This window comes from Ictidomys tridecemlineatus, chromosome 11 (assembly GCF_052094955.1).
Source record: "Ictidomys tridecemlineatus isolate mIctTri1 chromosome 11, mIctTri1.hap1, whole genome shotgun sequence".
Classification (NCBI taxonomy): domain Eukaryota; kingdom Metazoa; phylum Chordata; class Mammalia; order Rodentia; family Sciuridae; genus Ictidomys; species Ictidomys tridecemlineatus.
Genome location: NC_135487.1, coordinates 109466098 through 109479379, shown reverse-complemented (window position 1 = coordinate 109479379; position 13282 = coordinate 109466098). Strand labels below are relative to the sequence as shown.

General features: G+C 44.9%; 1 protein-coding gene across 1 annotated transcript in view; it reads right to left on the bottom strand.

Annotated features, from left to right (window-relative positions):
- Window positions 1-13282, bottom strand: part of Ptgfrn (prostaglandin F2 receptor inhibitor) — a 71911-nt gene that overhangs the window by 11760 nt on the left and 46869 nt on the right. The window contains exons 5-6 of the mRNA XM_078027085.1: window positions 7760-8185; window positions 4311-4730 (exon numbers count right to left, since the gene is read on the bottom strand). Coding sequence (XP_077883211.1) covers window positions 4311-4730; window positions 7760-8185 — 846 coding nt within the window. The remainder of the gene's footprint in view (window positions 1-4310; window positions 4731-7759; window positions 8186-13282) is intronic.

Here is a 13282-nt window from a genome sequence, read left to right as displayed (position 1 = left end):
CTTTTACTCTATTTTCAAATTTTCCATGTTAAAGAGAAAAAAAAATCCACTAATATTCTTTTCAAAGGTCAATGCCTAAAGCATCACATTTAAATCTTATTTCCCCCTTGACACTTGAGTCAGCAAAAGTCATGACTTAGAAGGCCCCCTTGAGAAACAGGTCTCAATCATAAAGAGGCCAGGGCCCTGCCAGCGGGCCAGGAAGATGGACACTGGAAGGACTCTTTGTTGAGGGTCTTAGGGAGTACTGCAGATTTTTAGGAAGCAAAGGCTCCGGTTTCAAATCAATGTTTGCTGGGGGCTACTTAGGGCTACATTGTTGTGCTGGGTACTGAATTTGATGGCAGCCTCTTCTAATTAAAATGTGAACTGGCTATGACAACTCCACAGATTAAAAACAGAAACCTCAGGCAGTCTATTCAACCTGGAAGCACAGTGAATTTATCTGTTATATTTAGTTTTTAAAAACCGAGAAATAGATTCAATATCCATTCCTCACCCAGAAATACATACAGAAGATGTTATGTCTTCCCTCTTCCACAGAACAGTTTATAAGCAAGATCAAATAACAAATGTCGAACATGATGGAATTGACGCCTACAGATAACAAAACATATACAAATAGAGGACAAACACAACACGACCATCTCAACAGACACAGAAAAAGCATTTGACAATACCCAATACCCTTTTCATGATTAAAAAAAAACACTCAAGAAATTGAAATGGAAGAAAACTTTCTCAACCTGATAATGGGCATCTATGAAAAACCCAGATTTAATTGGGTGTGGTGGCACATGCCTGTAATCCTGGTGGCTTGGGAGACTGAGGCAGGAGGATCATGAGTTCAAAGCCAGCCTCAGCAATGTGAGGCACTAAGCAACTCAGTGAGACCCTGTCTCTAAATAAAATACAAAATAGAGTTGGGAATGTGGCTCAGTGGTCAAGAGCCCCTAAATTCAATCCCAAGTATCCTCCCCTGCCAAAAAGCACTCCCACAACCCAGATATAACATGACGCCTAATAGTGAAACACTAAATGCTTTTCCCCTAGGATTAGGAGCAAGATGAGGATGTCCATTTGGGCTATTTCTATTCAACATGGTACTGGAGGCTCTAGCCAAGGAAATCAAGCAAACAAGAAATAGAAGGTATTCACCTCAGGAAGGAAGATGTAAAATTATCTCTATTCTCAAATAACATGATCTCCTATTTTAAAAATTGTAAAGAAAAAAATTAATTGTAAGGAATAAGAAAACTATTGGAACTAATTCACAAGTTGAGCAAGGTTTCAGGATACTTGATCAATGCACAAAAATCAGTTGTATATCTCATAATTGCAATGTCCAAACGTAAAAGTAAATTAAGAAAGTGGTTCCATTTCTAAGAGCTTAAAAAACAAATTACAAATTAAGGATGAATTTAACAAAAGAAGTTCAAGACTTGTTCACTGAAACCAAAATACCACCAAAAGAAATTAAAGATGACCTAACTAAATGGAAAGACATTTCACATTAATGAATTGGAAGGCAATATTATTAAATAGCAATGCTCTCCTAATTGTTCTACACAATCCATATTTTTATTGAAATTAATAAATTGATCCTAAAAGTCACAGGGAAATGCAAAGGATTCCGAGTAGCCAAAACAATTTTGAAAAAGAACAGCTGGAACACTCACATTTCTTGATTGCAAAACTAACTACGAAGCTACAATAATCAAATAAGATGACACTGGTTTAAGGACAGAAATATAAGATCACTGGAACAGAAGTAAAAGTCTAGAAATATCACTTATGTTTTTGATTAAATGACTTTTGACAAAGGAAAAAACATAGATTCTCCAATAAATGGTGGTAGGACGAGTGGATATCTCCTTTTAAAAGAATAAGATGAACCCAATCCTCACACCACATACAAAAATGAACTCACAACAGATTACAGTTGTAAATGTGAGAGCTAAAACTAAAAAATTCCTAGAAGGAAACATGCATACGTCTTCATGATCTTGAATCAGGCAACGGTTTCTTAGGTCTGACACCAAAAAACACAAGCAGCAACAACAAAAATACAGATACACTGGACTTCATCAACATTGAAAGCTTCAGTGTTTCAAGGGACACCAATAAGAAAGTAATGACAACCCACAGATCGGGAGGCATTATTTTCAAATAATAATGTTGATGGCAGCATTATTCATAGTAGCTAAGAAGTCAAAACAATCTAAATGATTTGACTCAGAGGAAATATCCATAAGAAGCCAATCTATAGAGATAGAAAGTAGATCTGGGGTTTCCAAGTGAAAGGGAATATGGGGGTTGGGCCAGACTACTAATGGGAATGGGGTTTCCTTTGGAGTGATGAAAATTTTTCTGAAAATAGAGAGGTTATACAACACTAAATATATTAAAAACTATTGGACTGTATACTTTAAATGGGTGACTTTTACAGTATGTGAATTTCATCTTATAAAGTGGGTACTGTAAACAAACAAGCAAATACACAATAAGAGAGGCTTGTGTCTTAGCTATTCCTTACAAACCTCAGAGTTTAAATCAATATTTATGTTTTATTAATTTAAAAGTTAAGAGATGCTAGAAGATCATTTCTCTAACACCATAAAAGGTTAAAATAATACAATACAGATAACATGCTTTATGGGAGTATAGCTTACCTGTAAAGTAAATACAAATAATTTAATTCAACAAACATCTTGGATTTGTTATGGTGATTCACTTAAATGCCTGAATTTTTATAGATGAACATGAATTTACACAGACAGAAATTTCTAACTGGAACCCAGAGCAGAGTGAATAAAAATGTTCAGTCTAAAACTCACAAATGATGATCCTTCACATTGATACTCTAAATAAAACTGGGATTTAAAACTTTTAAATCACCTTCCTGCTGGAAAACATACACAAATCTGTCAGAGGATCTTCGTGAATTACTTGGATGGGAAAGAAAGATCTCCCTTTTAGAATGGGCACCTATATCTATGCTATCAACAAAAAGTGGATCCTTCTACCTTACTGCATAACAATATTCCAGTGACCAAAGACAAAATGACTTCAGAAGAGATGGGAAAATGTTCTTGTCTGAATTAGCTTTCCCACAGATAAATACAATTAACAATTGTTCTTAACAAAACGAGTTGGGCAGATACATTTGTCCAGACCACAGCAGCTCGGATAACTTGACTAATTGAAGCAAATCTTTTCTCCAATCCAAAAGCAAGGTGAGGAATAAGATGCAAAATCATACGGAAACACTGCTCTGATTAGTTGGACTGAGAAAAGAAGTCACTACCTTCATTCCAAGAGGGCCCTAAGCACAAAATGCCATGCAACTGGTGAAGACTGGGGTCCTGGATCTGGATCTTCCACTTTCAGCATGTCTCTTAACAACCCTACAGGCTCAGTCCCCTCCTCTTTTTTTATTCCCCACCATGTTTCCTAAAGAATATCAAGTAGCTAGGTTTTTTTATTATTATTACTTATTTGTTTGTTTTGTTTTTGTTTTTTAATGAGAACAGAAATAAAAACTCACATTTGCAAAAAAAAAAAGTGAATATTTATAGCAGCATTGCTTATAATAATCAGGACCTGGAAACAGCCAAATGTCATCCATCAGGTGATGAAAGGATAAACAAAGGTGACATGTCCATACAGTGCAATATTCAGTCAGAAAAATGAAGCAAGTACTGAGCTGGGCACAGTGGTGCACACCTGTAATCCCAGTGGCTCGGGAGACAGAGACAGGAGGATTGTAAGTTTGAGGCTAGCCACAGCAACTTAGTAAGGCCCTAAGCAACTTAGCAAGACCCTGTCTCAAAGATAAAAGGGCTGGGGATATAGCTCTGTGGAAAAGTGTCCTAGTATATATAAAAACAAAAAAAGTACTGATACGTGCAACAATATATATGATCCTAGAAAAATGCTCAGAGACATGAAGGTCACATAATATATTCCACTATTTGAGACGTCCAGAATAGGCAAATCTATAGAGACAGAAAGTAGATTATTGGTTACTAGAGGACGTGACATGGGAAAAGAGAGGCAGAATTGGAGGATATTGGTTAAGGGTCAGGGTTTCTTTTGAATGTCATGAAAACATTTTAAAATTGATTGTGGTGATGGCTATACAATCCTGTGAACACATGAAAGGCCACTGAGTTATGAACTTTAAATTGGTAAATTGTACAGTATATGAATTCTATTTCAATAAAGCTGGTTTAAGAAAAAAAAAAAAGGACATTTGATCAAAATCCTCTTCTAGTTCCATCTTTGATTCCACAGAATTCCCTGCTCACCTGAGGTTTGGAAGTCTATCTCAATAGGATTGGAGAGACTGGTTGCTGCTTCTCGCCATAGGCTGCCCCCAACAGGAGACCAGGCTGTCACCATGCAGCGGTACAGCCCTGCATCTGAGACCTGAGTTTGGTACATTCGATATCGAAATTCATCCTCTTGCACTTTCTCTAACACAACTCCATCCACCCGTGATGCATCTGTCCAATTCTCCAGCTTCACTACAGAATCCTGGTCCAGGGAGATGATGTACTTGGTTTCGTTGGGACTGGAGAGGTCCCCAACAGGCTTCTCGGCTGTGATGAGTACAGAGTAGCGTGGAGACTTAATATTCTTGGCCGACACCTTGCAAGTCATCTCAAATGTATTCCCAGCAGCAAAGAAGGGCTTTGGCTGCCTCGCCTTCACCACGAGCACGGAATCTGGAACGAAGCACCAGAAGGTGATTTCCAACAGGACCAGTTAAAACGGATATGCATCTAAAAGCAAAACATCAAGGAAATGGGAATTTATTTGCAAACTGCCACACAGAGGCACTTATGAAAATTGGAAAACTCAGAAAGAAAAATCACGTGTAACCGTGACCAGGCTGAAAACCAGCACAGTGGAAGCAGCAGTTTGAAATGACTGAATAGGTGGAACTGTACAGGTAATGGATGGTGAGAATTTGGTTTGGAGGAACTTCAAGTCCTTAAGATGTTCACCAAGAGAGAAGAGCCGGGGAGCTAAAGTGACCCTAAGATACACAATGGAATTCACTCTTAAGTGAGCTGGGGAGGACTAGACATCCTGGCCAGACTTCTGGCTACACCATTTCACTTCTCCTCCCCTGAGCATCTGCTGAGCACAGAGAAGCGCCCCCTAGCTGAGCTAGCCTGCGTGGAGGAGGACAGCAGGGAAAAATGACTTCTCTCTGTTTATCCTATAATGCTAACACTACAGACCAGATAGATTACTAAATGACAGGAGCATAAGCACTTGTAGATCTAATCACTTCCACCTGGTTTACACTTTAATTTCAGAGGTGCTACTTTAACAGTCTGATCCAGTGTCTATGGCTACCCTAATGTTAGGTTTAAGTGTGTTCTCTCTGCTTCTGTGTCAAAACAATAATCCCTACGCATATACACATTAGAATTCATCTATTATAATGGCACAGCATCAGGCACTTGGAAGGTACTTAAATATTTGCTGAATGGGTGAATAAATGAATTAGACCCATTCTTTTTATCCTTTAACACAATTATTAATCCTATAATCTGTCTGGTTCTTAGAGTTTTAGGTTAGGTTCTTTGGAATACTTGTTCCTCAAAACCTATTAGCAGAATATGAATGTTACACTGTCTCTCCAGAATCACTGATTTCTGAGATCCTGTTGAGTCACCCACACTCTTTCTTAATACCTTTATTTTTATTTATTTGTTCTTATGTGGTGCTGAGGATCGAACCCAGTGCTTCACACACGCTAGGCAAGTGCTCTACCACCGAGCTACAACACCAGCCCACACTCTTTCTTGATTGTCCTGTCTGTTTGCTCATTCAGTCTCCCACATTCCAGGCACCGGGAAGACAACAGTGCATAAACATTCAGAAATCCTTCCCTCTACACTGGAGGAAGGAGACAAACAAAATGAATAAGTAAAATACATGGGGAAAGCCTGATTAGAATAGACACCAAAGAGAATGGGAGGAGTGAAATTGGAAACATCCCAAATAGAAAAATCTGATGCTGTGCATGGCGATAGAAGGAAAGAGAGTAACAGGTAGGCGAGGGTTATAGGAAACAGAAAGATGGAGGAAGAAGAGGGATCGGGATTCGTTTAGCTCCCCCACCACCTTGAAGGAGATCTGACAGCATGTTTTCAGGCCAATAGAGAGGTCCAGAGAAGAGAGAAATACTAAAGTCATAAGAGAGTGTAAGGCTGAATATCATAGGCTCAGGTGCTAGGGTAGAGCATGGGGGATTCTTGATTTAATTTTTTTTTTTTAAGAGAAAGAGGAAACAAAACCAGTAGCTGATAGAGAGGTAGAGAAGGAAGTGAGCAGGGAGAAAAGGTGGAATGCAATAATCATTTAGGAGAGTGGGGGAAGTAAACAGATTAAGGAAATGCAGAATGATTCCCAGGCAGTGTCGAGGACCCACTTGGCCTAAGTGATCCCAGATTTAAAGGCAGGCCAGTCAGCATTGCTGGAATGTTTTTCTCTACCCACACTAAACTCCAAAGACAGAGGTCGGCAAGCAGCAGAGAGCTGGCCTTGAACTGGGCTGTCGTATGGTTAGAGCATAAGGCAGACCTAGAGAGCGGAAACTCCTAGAGAGAGTCCAGGATGTCCGCAAGGGAGTGATGTGACTGAGACTTTAGGCCAGGTAACAACAGGTGATCACATAACCTATCCCCACCTACCACCCCAGACACCTCTAAGATGACAGAGTGTGCTAAAGTGACTTTGGGCTACCCCAAGCCAACGGCCATCCTAGCTAGCTAAGAGGGAAGTGAAGATACAGTAGGAGTGAAGGAAAAGAGAAGGAAGAGGAGCAGATCATTGGTCCCCGTAGGTTGAAGGGCTGTTTTTTGGAGTACCGGCAAGAGTGATCTAGAAACACTGAAGACACGCTAGGAGAACAGGATGCTTGAGACTGAGACTAGAGGGGTTTCAGTTATCAGAAGTGAGCCAGTCTAAGGAGCATACAGGGGGGAAGGACCACAATAGGATAGGAGACATGATGCCTAGAGAGAGGACGAGGGGCTAAGGGTGAGAGGATTACCCACAGTAGGCTTCTCAACCTGGCCACACATGAGAAGCCAAATTCCAGCATCCAAATTACATTTATTTCCCACCAGCTGAAACAGGGTTTCTGGTGGGCACCATGCTCAGCATTTTCTTTAAAGCTACAAGGGTGATTTGTAGTGAAGTTCTCCAGATAGGAGCAGCAATAGAGCAGATATGCAACGGCAGCTCGCATTTCCAACAACGGAGCAGAAGACCCGGGAGTCAAGGAGCAACAGCCGTGAGAGACAAAGCTAGATGTTCTCAGGGCCGAGAGAAAATGGTCTGGAAGCTGCAGGGAGGAGCAGGGAGGTGCCCGCCCCACCTCTAGGCCCAGTGATCTGAGCAGTGTGGGAAGAAATGCCACCGTAGGAGAGCTCCCAGAGGCAACGGTGTCCTCAGAGAGTGAGCTGATAATGCCAAGTGGAAGAAGGTAGAAGGGGAAAGGAACACTCAGACTTGAGGATCGGGAAGCAGGAGATTTTGTTAAAGACAGCGAGTTGCAGAGGGCCCTCTAGGGGGCAGCAGTGAGTCCAAAGAGGGTATAGGGATCACGTTGTGATTATGGGTCCCAGTGAACAGGACAGATTCCTCGTGTAATCTGCAGGCTGAGTGCACCTGAAAATGCTCTCCTTAAACAGAAACAAAACAAAAATGAACGATAAACCGAATGACACTCTACCTTCTGATACCCAAAATATGTTGACAGGTTTGGAGAAGACGTCCTTGCTCTTCGCCCAGCTGTTATTCCGCTGTTTAGTCCAGGCAGACACCACACAGTAATAATTGCCTCTGTCTTCCTCTGTAGTCCTTTGGATCCGGAAATTGAATGTGTCTGCGTGCTCCTTAGAAAAAATGAACTCTCCGTCCTGGGCCCGTTGCTTGCTTCTCTCTCCATATCGTAGCGTCCAGTCCCCGTCCATGATGGCCAGCAGCTCGCTGGTCACCACGTCATCACTGCGCCGATTCATTCTGTAGTACCACGACACTGTGAAACGGATGTTGGCCTCTGCGTTCTTCAAGTCCACGACCCGGCATTCCAGTTCCGTGGGCTCATCTGAAAACCCAGGGACCTTTGAGGCGTTCAGATAGACCTGATAGTCTGGTTCTGAACAGGAGAGAGGCCACGGGGGGAAATAAAAAATAAAAATTAGGGCCACATACCAAGAATGAGCATTAAGGAATGAGACAAGTACTCAGAATAAGCAAATTAAATTGTGTTCCCCTACTGGCTATGAATGTGTCCCCTACTGGCTATCGGTCTGTGATTGGATGAGAAGGTGCCTGTAAGAGTATGTTTACAAAACTTGCAAAATACTTCCTCTTGTATTTCCCCAAGAAAACTCCCAAGACCAAGTAGTCAAACGTCCTCCATCAGAACCCTAACCTTTGAAAAGGACTGGGGTCAGCTGCCTCTCCAGGAGGTTAAAACCTAAAGATCTCATAAGAAGCTCAGTGTCCACACTTGACCAAGACTGTCTCTCGAATGCTGTGCAAGCCCCCAGTCTCCAAAGCCCCCACCGGAGGGAAACTCTGTCCCAGATAAGCTCCAGAACTCTAGGCCCACCATGGCTCAGCCCCTGCCATCCTGGGCCGTGCCCTGAATTCCAGGCTCTCGGGGTGCCATTCCCCTGCATATTCCTGACTTCTCTTTGCTGCTCCTGACATTTCTGCTGGCTCTGTATTCAGTCAATAGACACCCCCACCCTCAAACTCCCCACGGGATGTTCTTTCTGCCGTTACACGAAACTCACCCTCCCACTCTGCCAACCCTGCAACCTTCTGACTGTGACCCGGCTCCCCTGTGACCAACCGTTCCCCTGCTCCCATTCCAACAGAGGGTGGGAGGAAAGCTAGTGCTGCCAGCGTGTCCCCTGACTCTGCCCCGGTCCTGCTGGTTTTCACTTACAGAAAAAGAACCCCTCCTTCCTCTGACGTTTGCTGCCTTGATGGATCTATCTGGCACCTCCACACTTCTGTCCTTGTTGACCCCAAGCCTCCGCCACACCTGGTTCTGGAACCCCCTTTGTAGCCTCCTTTTCTCCCCATCCTCCTCCTGTGGAACCCCTGATCACCAAGGTGCTCACACCACTGTGGGGCCCTGTTTCAGATGCCTGCACACTTCCATTCACTCTTCACTGTCACCCAGGATCCAAGTCCTCAGGGGTGACAATTTCTCTGTGACCCCCGTGCTGTATACTTGCATATCAGTTATCCGTACCATGATTCCTCTTTGCTTGAGAGTCTCATTCTCAAGCTCCAAATACACCCTGGTGTACAGTAGGCACTCAATATACGTTTGCTGCTTTTTAAGGTGAAGGTTTCTTTTTAAAAAAAATCATTTTTGTTCGGTAGCCCTCTGCCCTCTGGGAGAAAGACAATTCTGCCTGAGCAGAACTTCCCCTTGGCCCACCCTGCCTTTGCCCGCCTTCATCAGTTGGGTTTTATTTAACATTGCTTTTATTTATGACTCATACAGATTATAAACTGCTGAGGTCAAGGAACTGTTCTTCTGTGATTTACACTTCTAATGAAATTTATAACATCATGACTTCTCCCAGAGTGATTCACTGGGCCAGGAAATGGAAAGAACTCAAAATCCTAATTCCCTCAAATGTCATCTTTGCAAGCATTTAATTGTGAGTGAGGATGGACGCGGCTGCAGAAAGCCAGGCCAACAGGGCCCCTGGCCTCTGCCTGGCATGGGAATACATCCTACGGCGAGGCGGTGGCTGTGGAGAAATACCCTGAGCTATACGCCTCCTCCTGCACAGGTGAGGGTGCTGTCGGGGGCCACCTCGCGGGGGTGTGTCCCAGCTCGCAGGCAGGGGCCACACAGCAGGCCTCCCTAGCAACAACTGACTGCGTATGTGCACCATCACATGCAAGGATAGGAGTGCTCGAATCCCCCCACACACCCACTTCAAGGCCTCAGACGTCTGTCTGCTCCTGTTAAGTTCTGGATGCAGACCCGAAGGTAGACCAGGTCAACCCAGTTCATCTCTTGTGAAAAGGGCAGATTCAACCTGGCTGTGCAGACAGCAAGATCACACCCCTTAGGCCTGTCAAGGCCAACCGGGAACCCCGCCACATCAACCATCTGCGACAACCACAGGTACCACTTAGAGAACCTCAAGTCCATATCAAGTGCCACCAGGAAGACCCTCCTGCATGTCACCCATTAACCTGACTACAACGAGGCAGTACAGAGTGGTGGGTCTGGTGCAGACTGTTCAAATCCCAGCCCTGCCACTGATTCGGAGGGTAGCCTTGGGTAGATTCCTTAACTTCTCTGTGCCAACGGGGATAACAACAGTCACTATACCTCAGGATCTTAATGTGAGGATTGAAAGTTAAAAAGAGTCATAAAAATGCTAGCCATGATTTCCATTTCATATCTGAGAAGAGGAAACTTTTAAAAAGTCAACAGCTTGCCCACATAACGCCAAGCGGGCAGACTCGGACCCAGGCTTACCCGCTTCCTACCGCCTTCCCAGAAAACCCTCATCTCTCAGATGAACAAACTTACTATCTTCTAAGCTCTGGGTTTTCTGAGTTTCACTGACCAACACTGTGATCTGAAGAAACACTAAATGCCGTGCCAGGAACGGCACTGATAAATCACGGCCACGCGGAACGTGACCCAGAGACAGCTTCCCACGGCACTTCGCCTCAGCTTCAGCGACCCATGAGTTTAAGATGCCTCAATGCTGCCTGGGGGCTTCTCTTCTGTCCCCTAGTAGACAATACACTCTTGAATAATAAGCCCTTCCATTTTTTCAGGGTGGACTTACAGCCCTGGGCATATTCTTCCAAAGTGACACCTTTTTGAAGGCTGCTAAAATTATGACGAAAGACGGAGGCACTTCACTGAGGCACTATTCACAAGGACCAAGAGGGGGAATCACCCAAGGTGTCCGTCAGTGGAGGAGTAGATGAAGTCAAGGTGGTACACATGCACACATCAGAATACTATTCAGCCATAAAAAAAGCAGGAAATCTCTTATTCACAACAACATGGACAAATCGGGAAGGCACCACATTAAGTGATACAAGCTGGGCTCAGAAAGACAAAGACAGCATCATCTCACTGTTCTGTGGAACCTAGAAAAAGGTCAAATTCACTAGAAGCAAAGAACAAAATGGTAACCAGAGGCTGGGGTCAGGAAGGGTGGATGTTGGTCAAAGGACACAAAATTTCTGTGAAATAGGAGCAACTATCCAGGTGGTCGATTGTACAACGTGCTGACGACCGTTGACAATGGACTGGATGTAGGTACTTGAAAACTGCCGAGGGAACAGACTGTCAATGTTTTCACCAAAAAAAAGGCATGTCGGGGAATAGGTATGTTAATTAGGTTCACTGAGCTATTCCACGACAGAGATATATATGGACACGACCATTCTGTAGACCACAAACACACACAACTTTAATATATCAATTAAAAAAAAGATGGTAGAGAAGAAGTGACACGATGGAGCTATCAGTGGTCACAACAGGAACACACGGACAAGCTCCACCAGGGCTGCTCCCTCCTCCTCGTCCTCCTCCTCCGCCTCCACCCCCCTTCCCCAAAGCTCACTCACCCCCGTCTGAGAACCCAGCAGGCCCCCTGCTCTGGCCCTGACTCTTCCTTAGCTCCAGACCCACACACACTGGCTCCTAGCTCAGCCCCAGGCCTCCCGCCAGCCGTCTCCATGGCGTCTCAAGTGCAGCACATTCACAGCCTAATCCACCGCCCTCCTCATCCTCCTCTGCCCATACACAAACACCCAGTGAAAACCGCGCCCAGACACGCACAGCCAGCTCCTTCCAACCTTCCACCAACGGTTCTCTCTACGACATCCCCCTCCTCGGGCTCCTGCTCCCCCCAGTACGTGCCATCTCCACCTCTCCCTCCTCCCTTCCACCTCTCTGCCTCCTTGGTCTCCTCCACTGCTCCCGTCCCCAGGCCTAATGCCTGGTAGCATTTTACAAAGCTTCACCATGGACACCCCGATCTGGGCCCTCGCTGCCTCCAGCCCAGACTGTCAATAGCCTCCCAGTGCCACCTCCAGGCCGACACGCCTGCCCGGTCCCTCCTGGGTTTCTCCTCTCACCCACAGGGTCGAGGACTCTGTCCTGGCCTGGCACTCTAGGCCCTTCTCCACGTGAACCTGTGAACCCAAGCCGCAGGGTACCTACCGCCTTTGCAACTCCGTTCTGACAGCGCCTCTCAGTGTACCCGGGTGAGTCGAAAGCATCCGGTTTTTCTGCCTGCCTTCCCACTGTTCCCTTGGCCTCAGCACCTGGAACACCTGCTCAGTAGGTTGCTGAAGCAATGACTGAATGGATTCAGTTCCCATTCAGTGCCATCCTCTGCCCTGAAATGGATCTGTCTAAATCCCACAAACCCAAATACAGAAAATGAGAGCATGGGGGAGTGGCAGAACGTGTGCATCTGCTCAGAGCAACCTCAGCGTGGCAACCCAGAAAAATATCACTGACTTCAGCGGCCGGCCTCCTCATTCTCCTCCCCAAAAGGCCTCAGCTTTAACGCAAAGATGGAAATGAGTGACTTACGGCTGGTGAACTTAACGAGGTGCAGTTCTGTTTGAACTATCCACCAGCCTTGCCGGTAACTTTAGGCCAACACGGCTACAGAACACAGGATTCTACCCAGCGTGTCAGAATGGCAGGAGTATGGGTGGCGTCTTATTCCTTTTACTGTTCTGGTGCCTGTGCAGAGACCGTCCTTTCATGCTGTTTTACAGTTTCAAAATCGGCTTGCCAAGACTGTGCCTTTCCCAAGGCCCCTCTGCACAAGCCTTTCTGTGCAGCCCCTCCTCCCTAACAGGGTGCCTCCTTTGAACTAGCTCGGCACATCACACCTCTACTTCTTATTCAGAGAGTGTTCACACAGATCCTGCCACCTGCCAGGCTCCCCACTCTCCAAGGAGTTTACTTCAACACTACCTTGAACTTCAGTCATTTGTATGGGCGTCTCATGAACCTTCCGTAGGACTCTTTCCAGGGACAACCCAGGTTATTCATCTGCACGTGCAATGCGTGCCGTGCCTTGCACGTCAAAGGTATTAACATACTTGCTGAATTGAACTAATTTTAATATTTTGCATAAAAATGCTCATTCTGGGCACAAGCATTTCACCACTGATTACTGCCACATTCTGTTTGATCTCATCAAGAAATCAGCACAGAACGCCA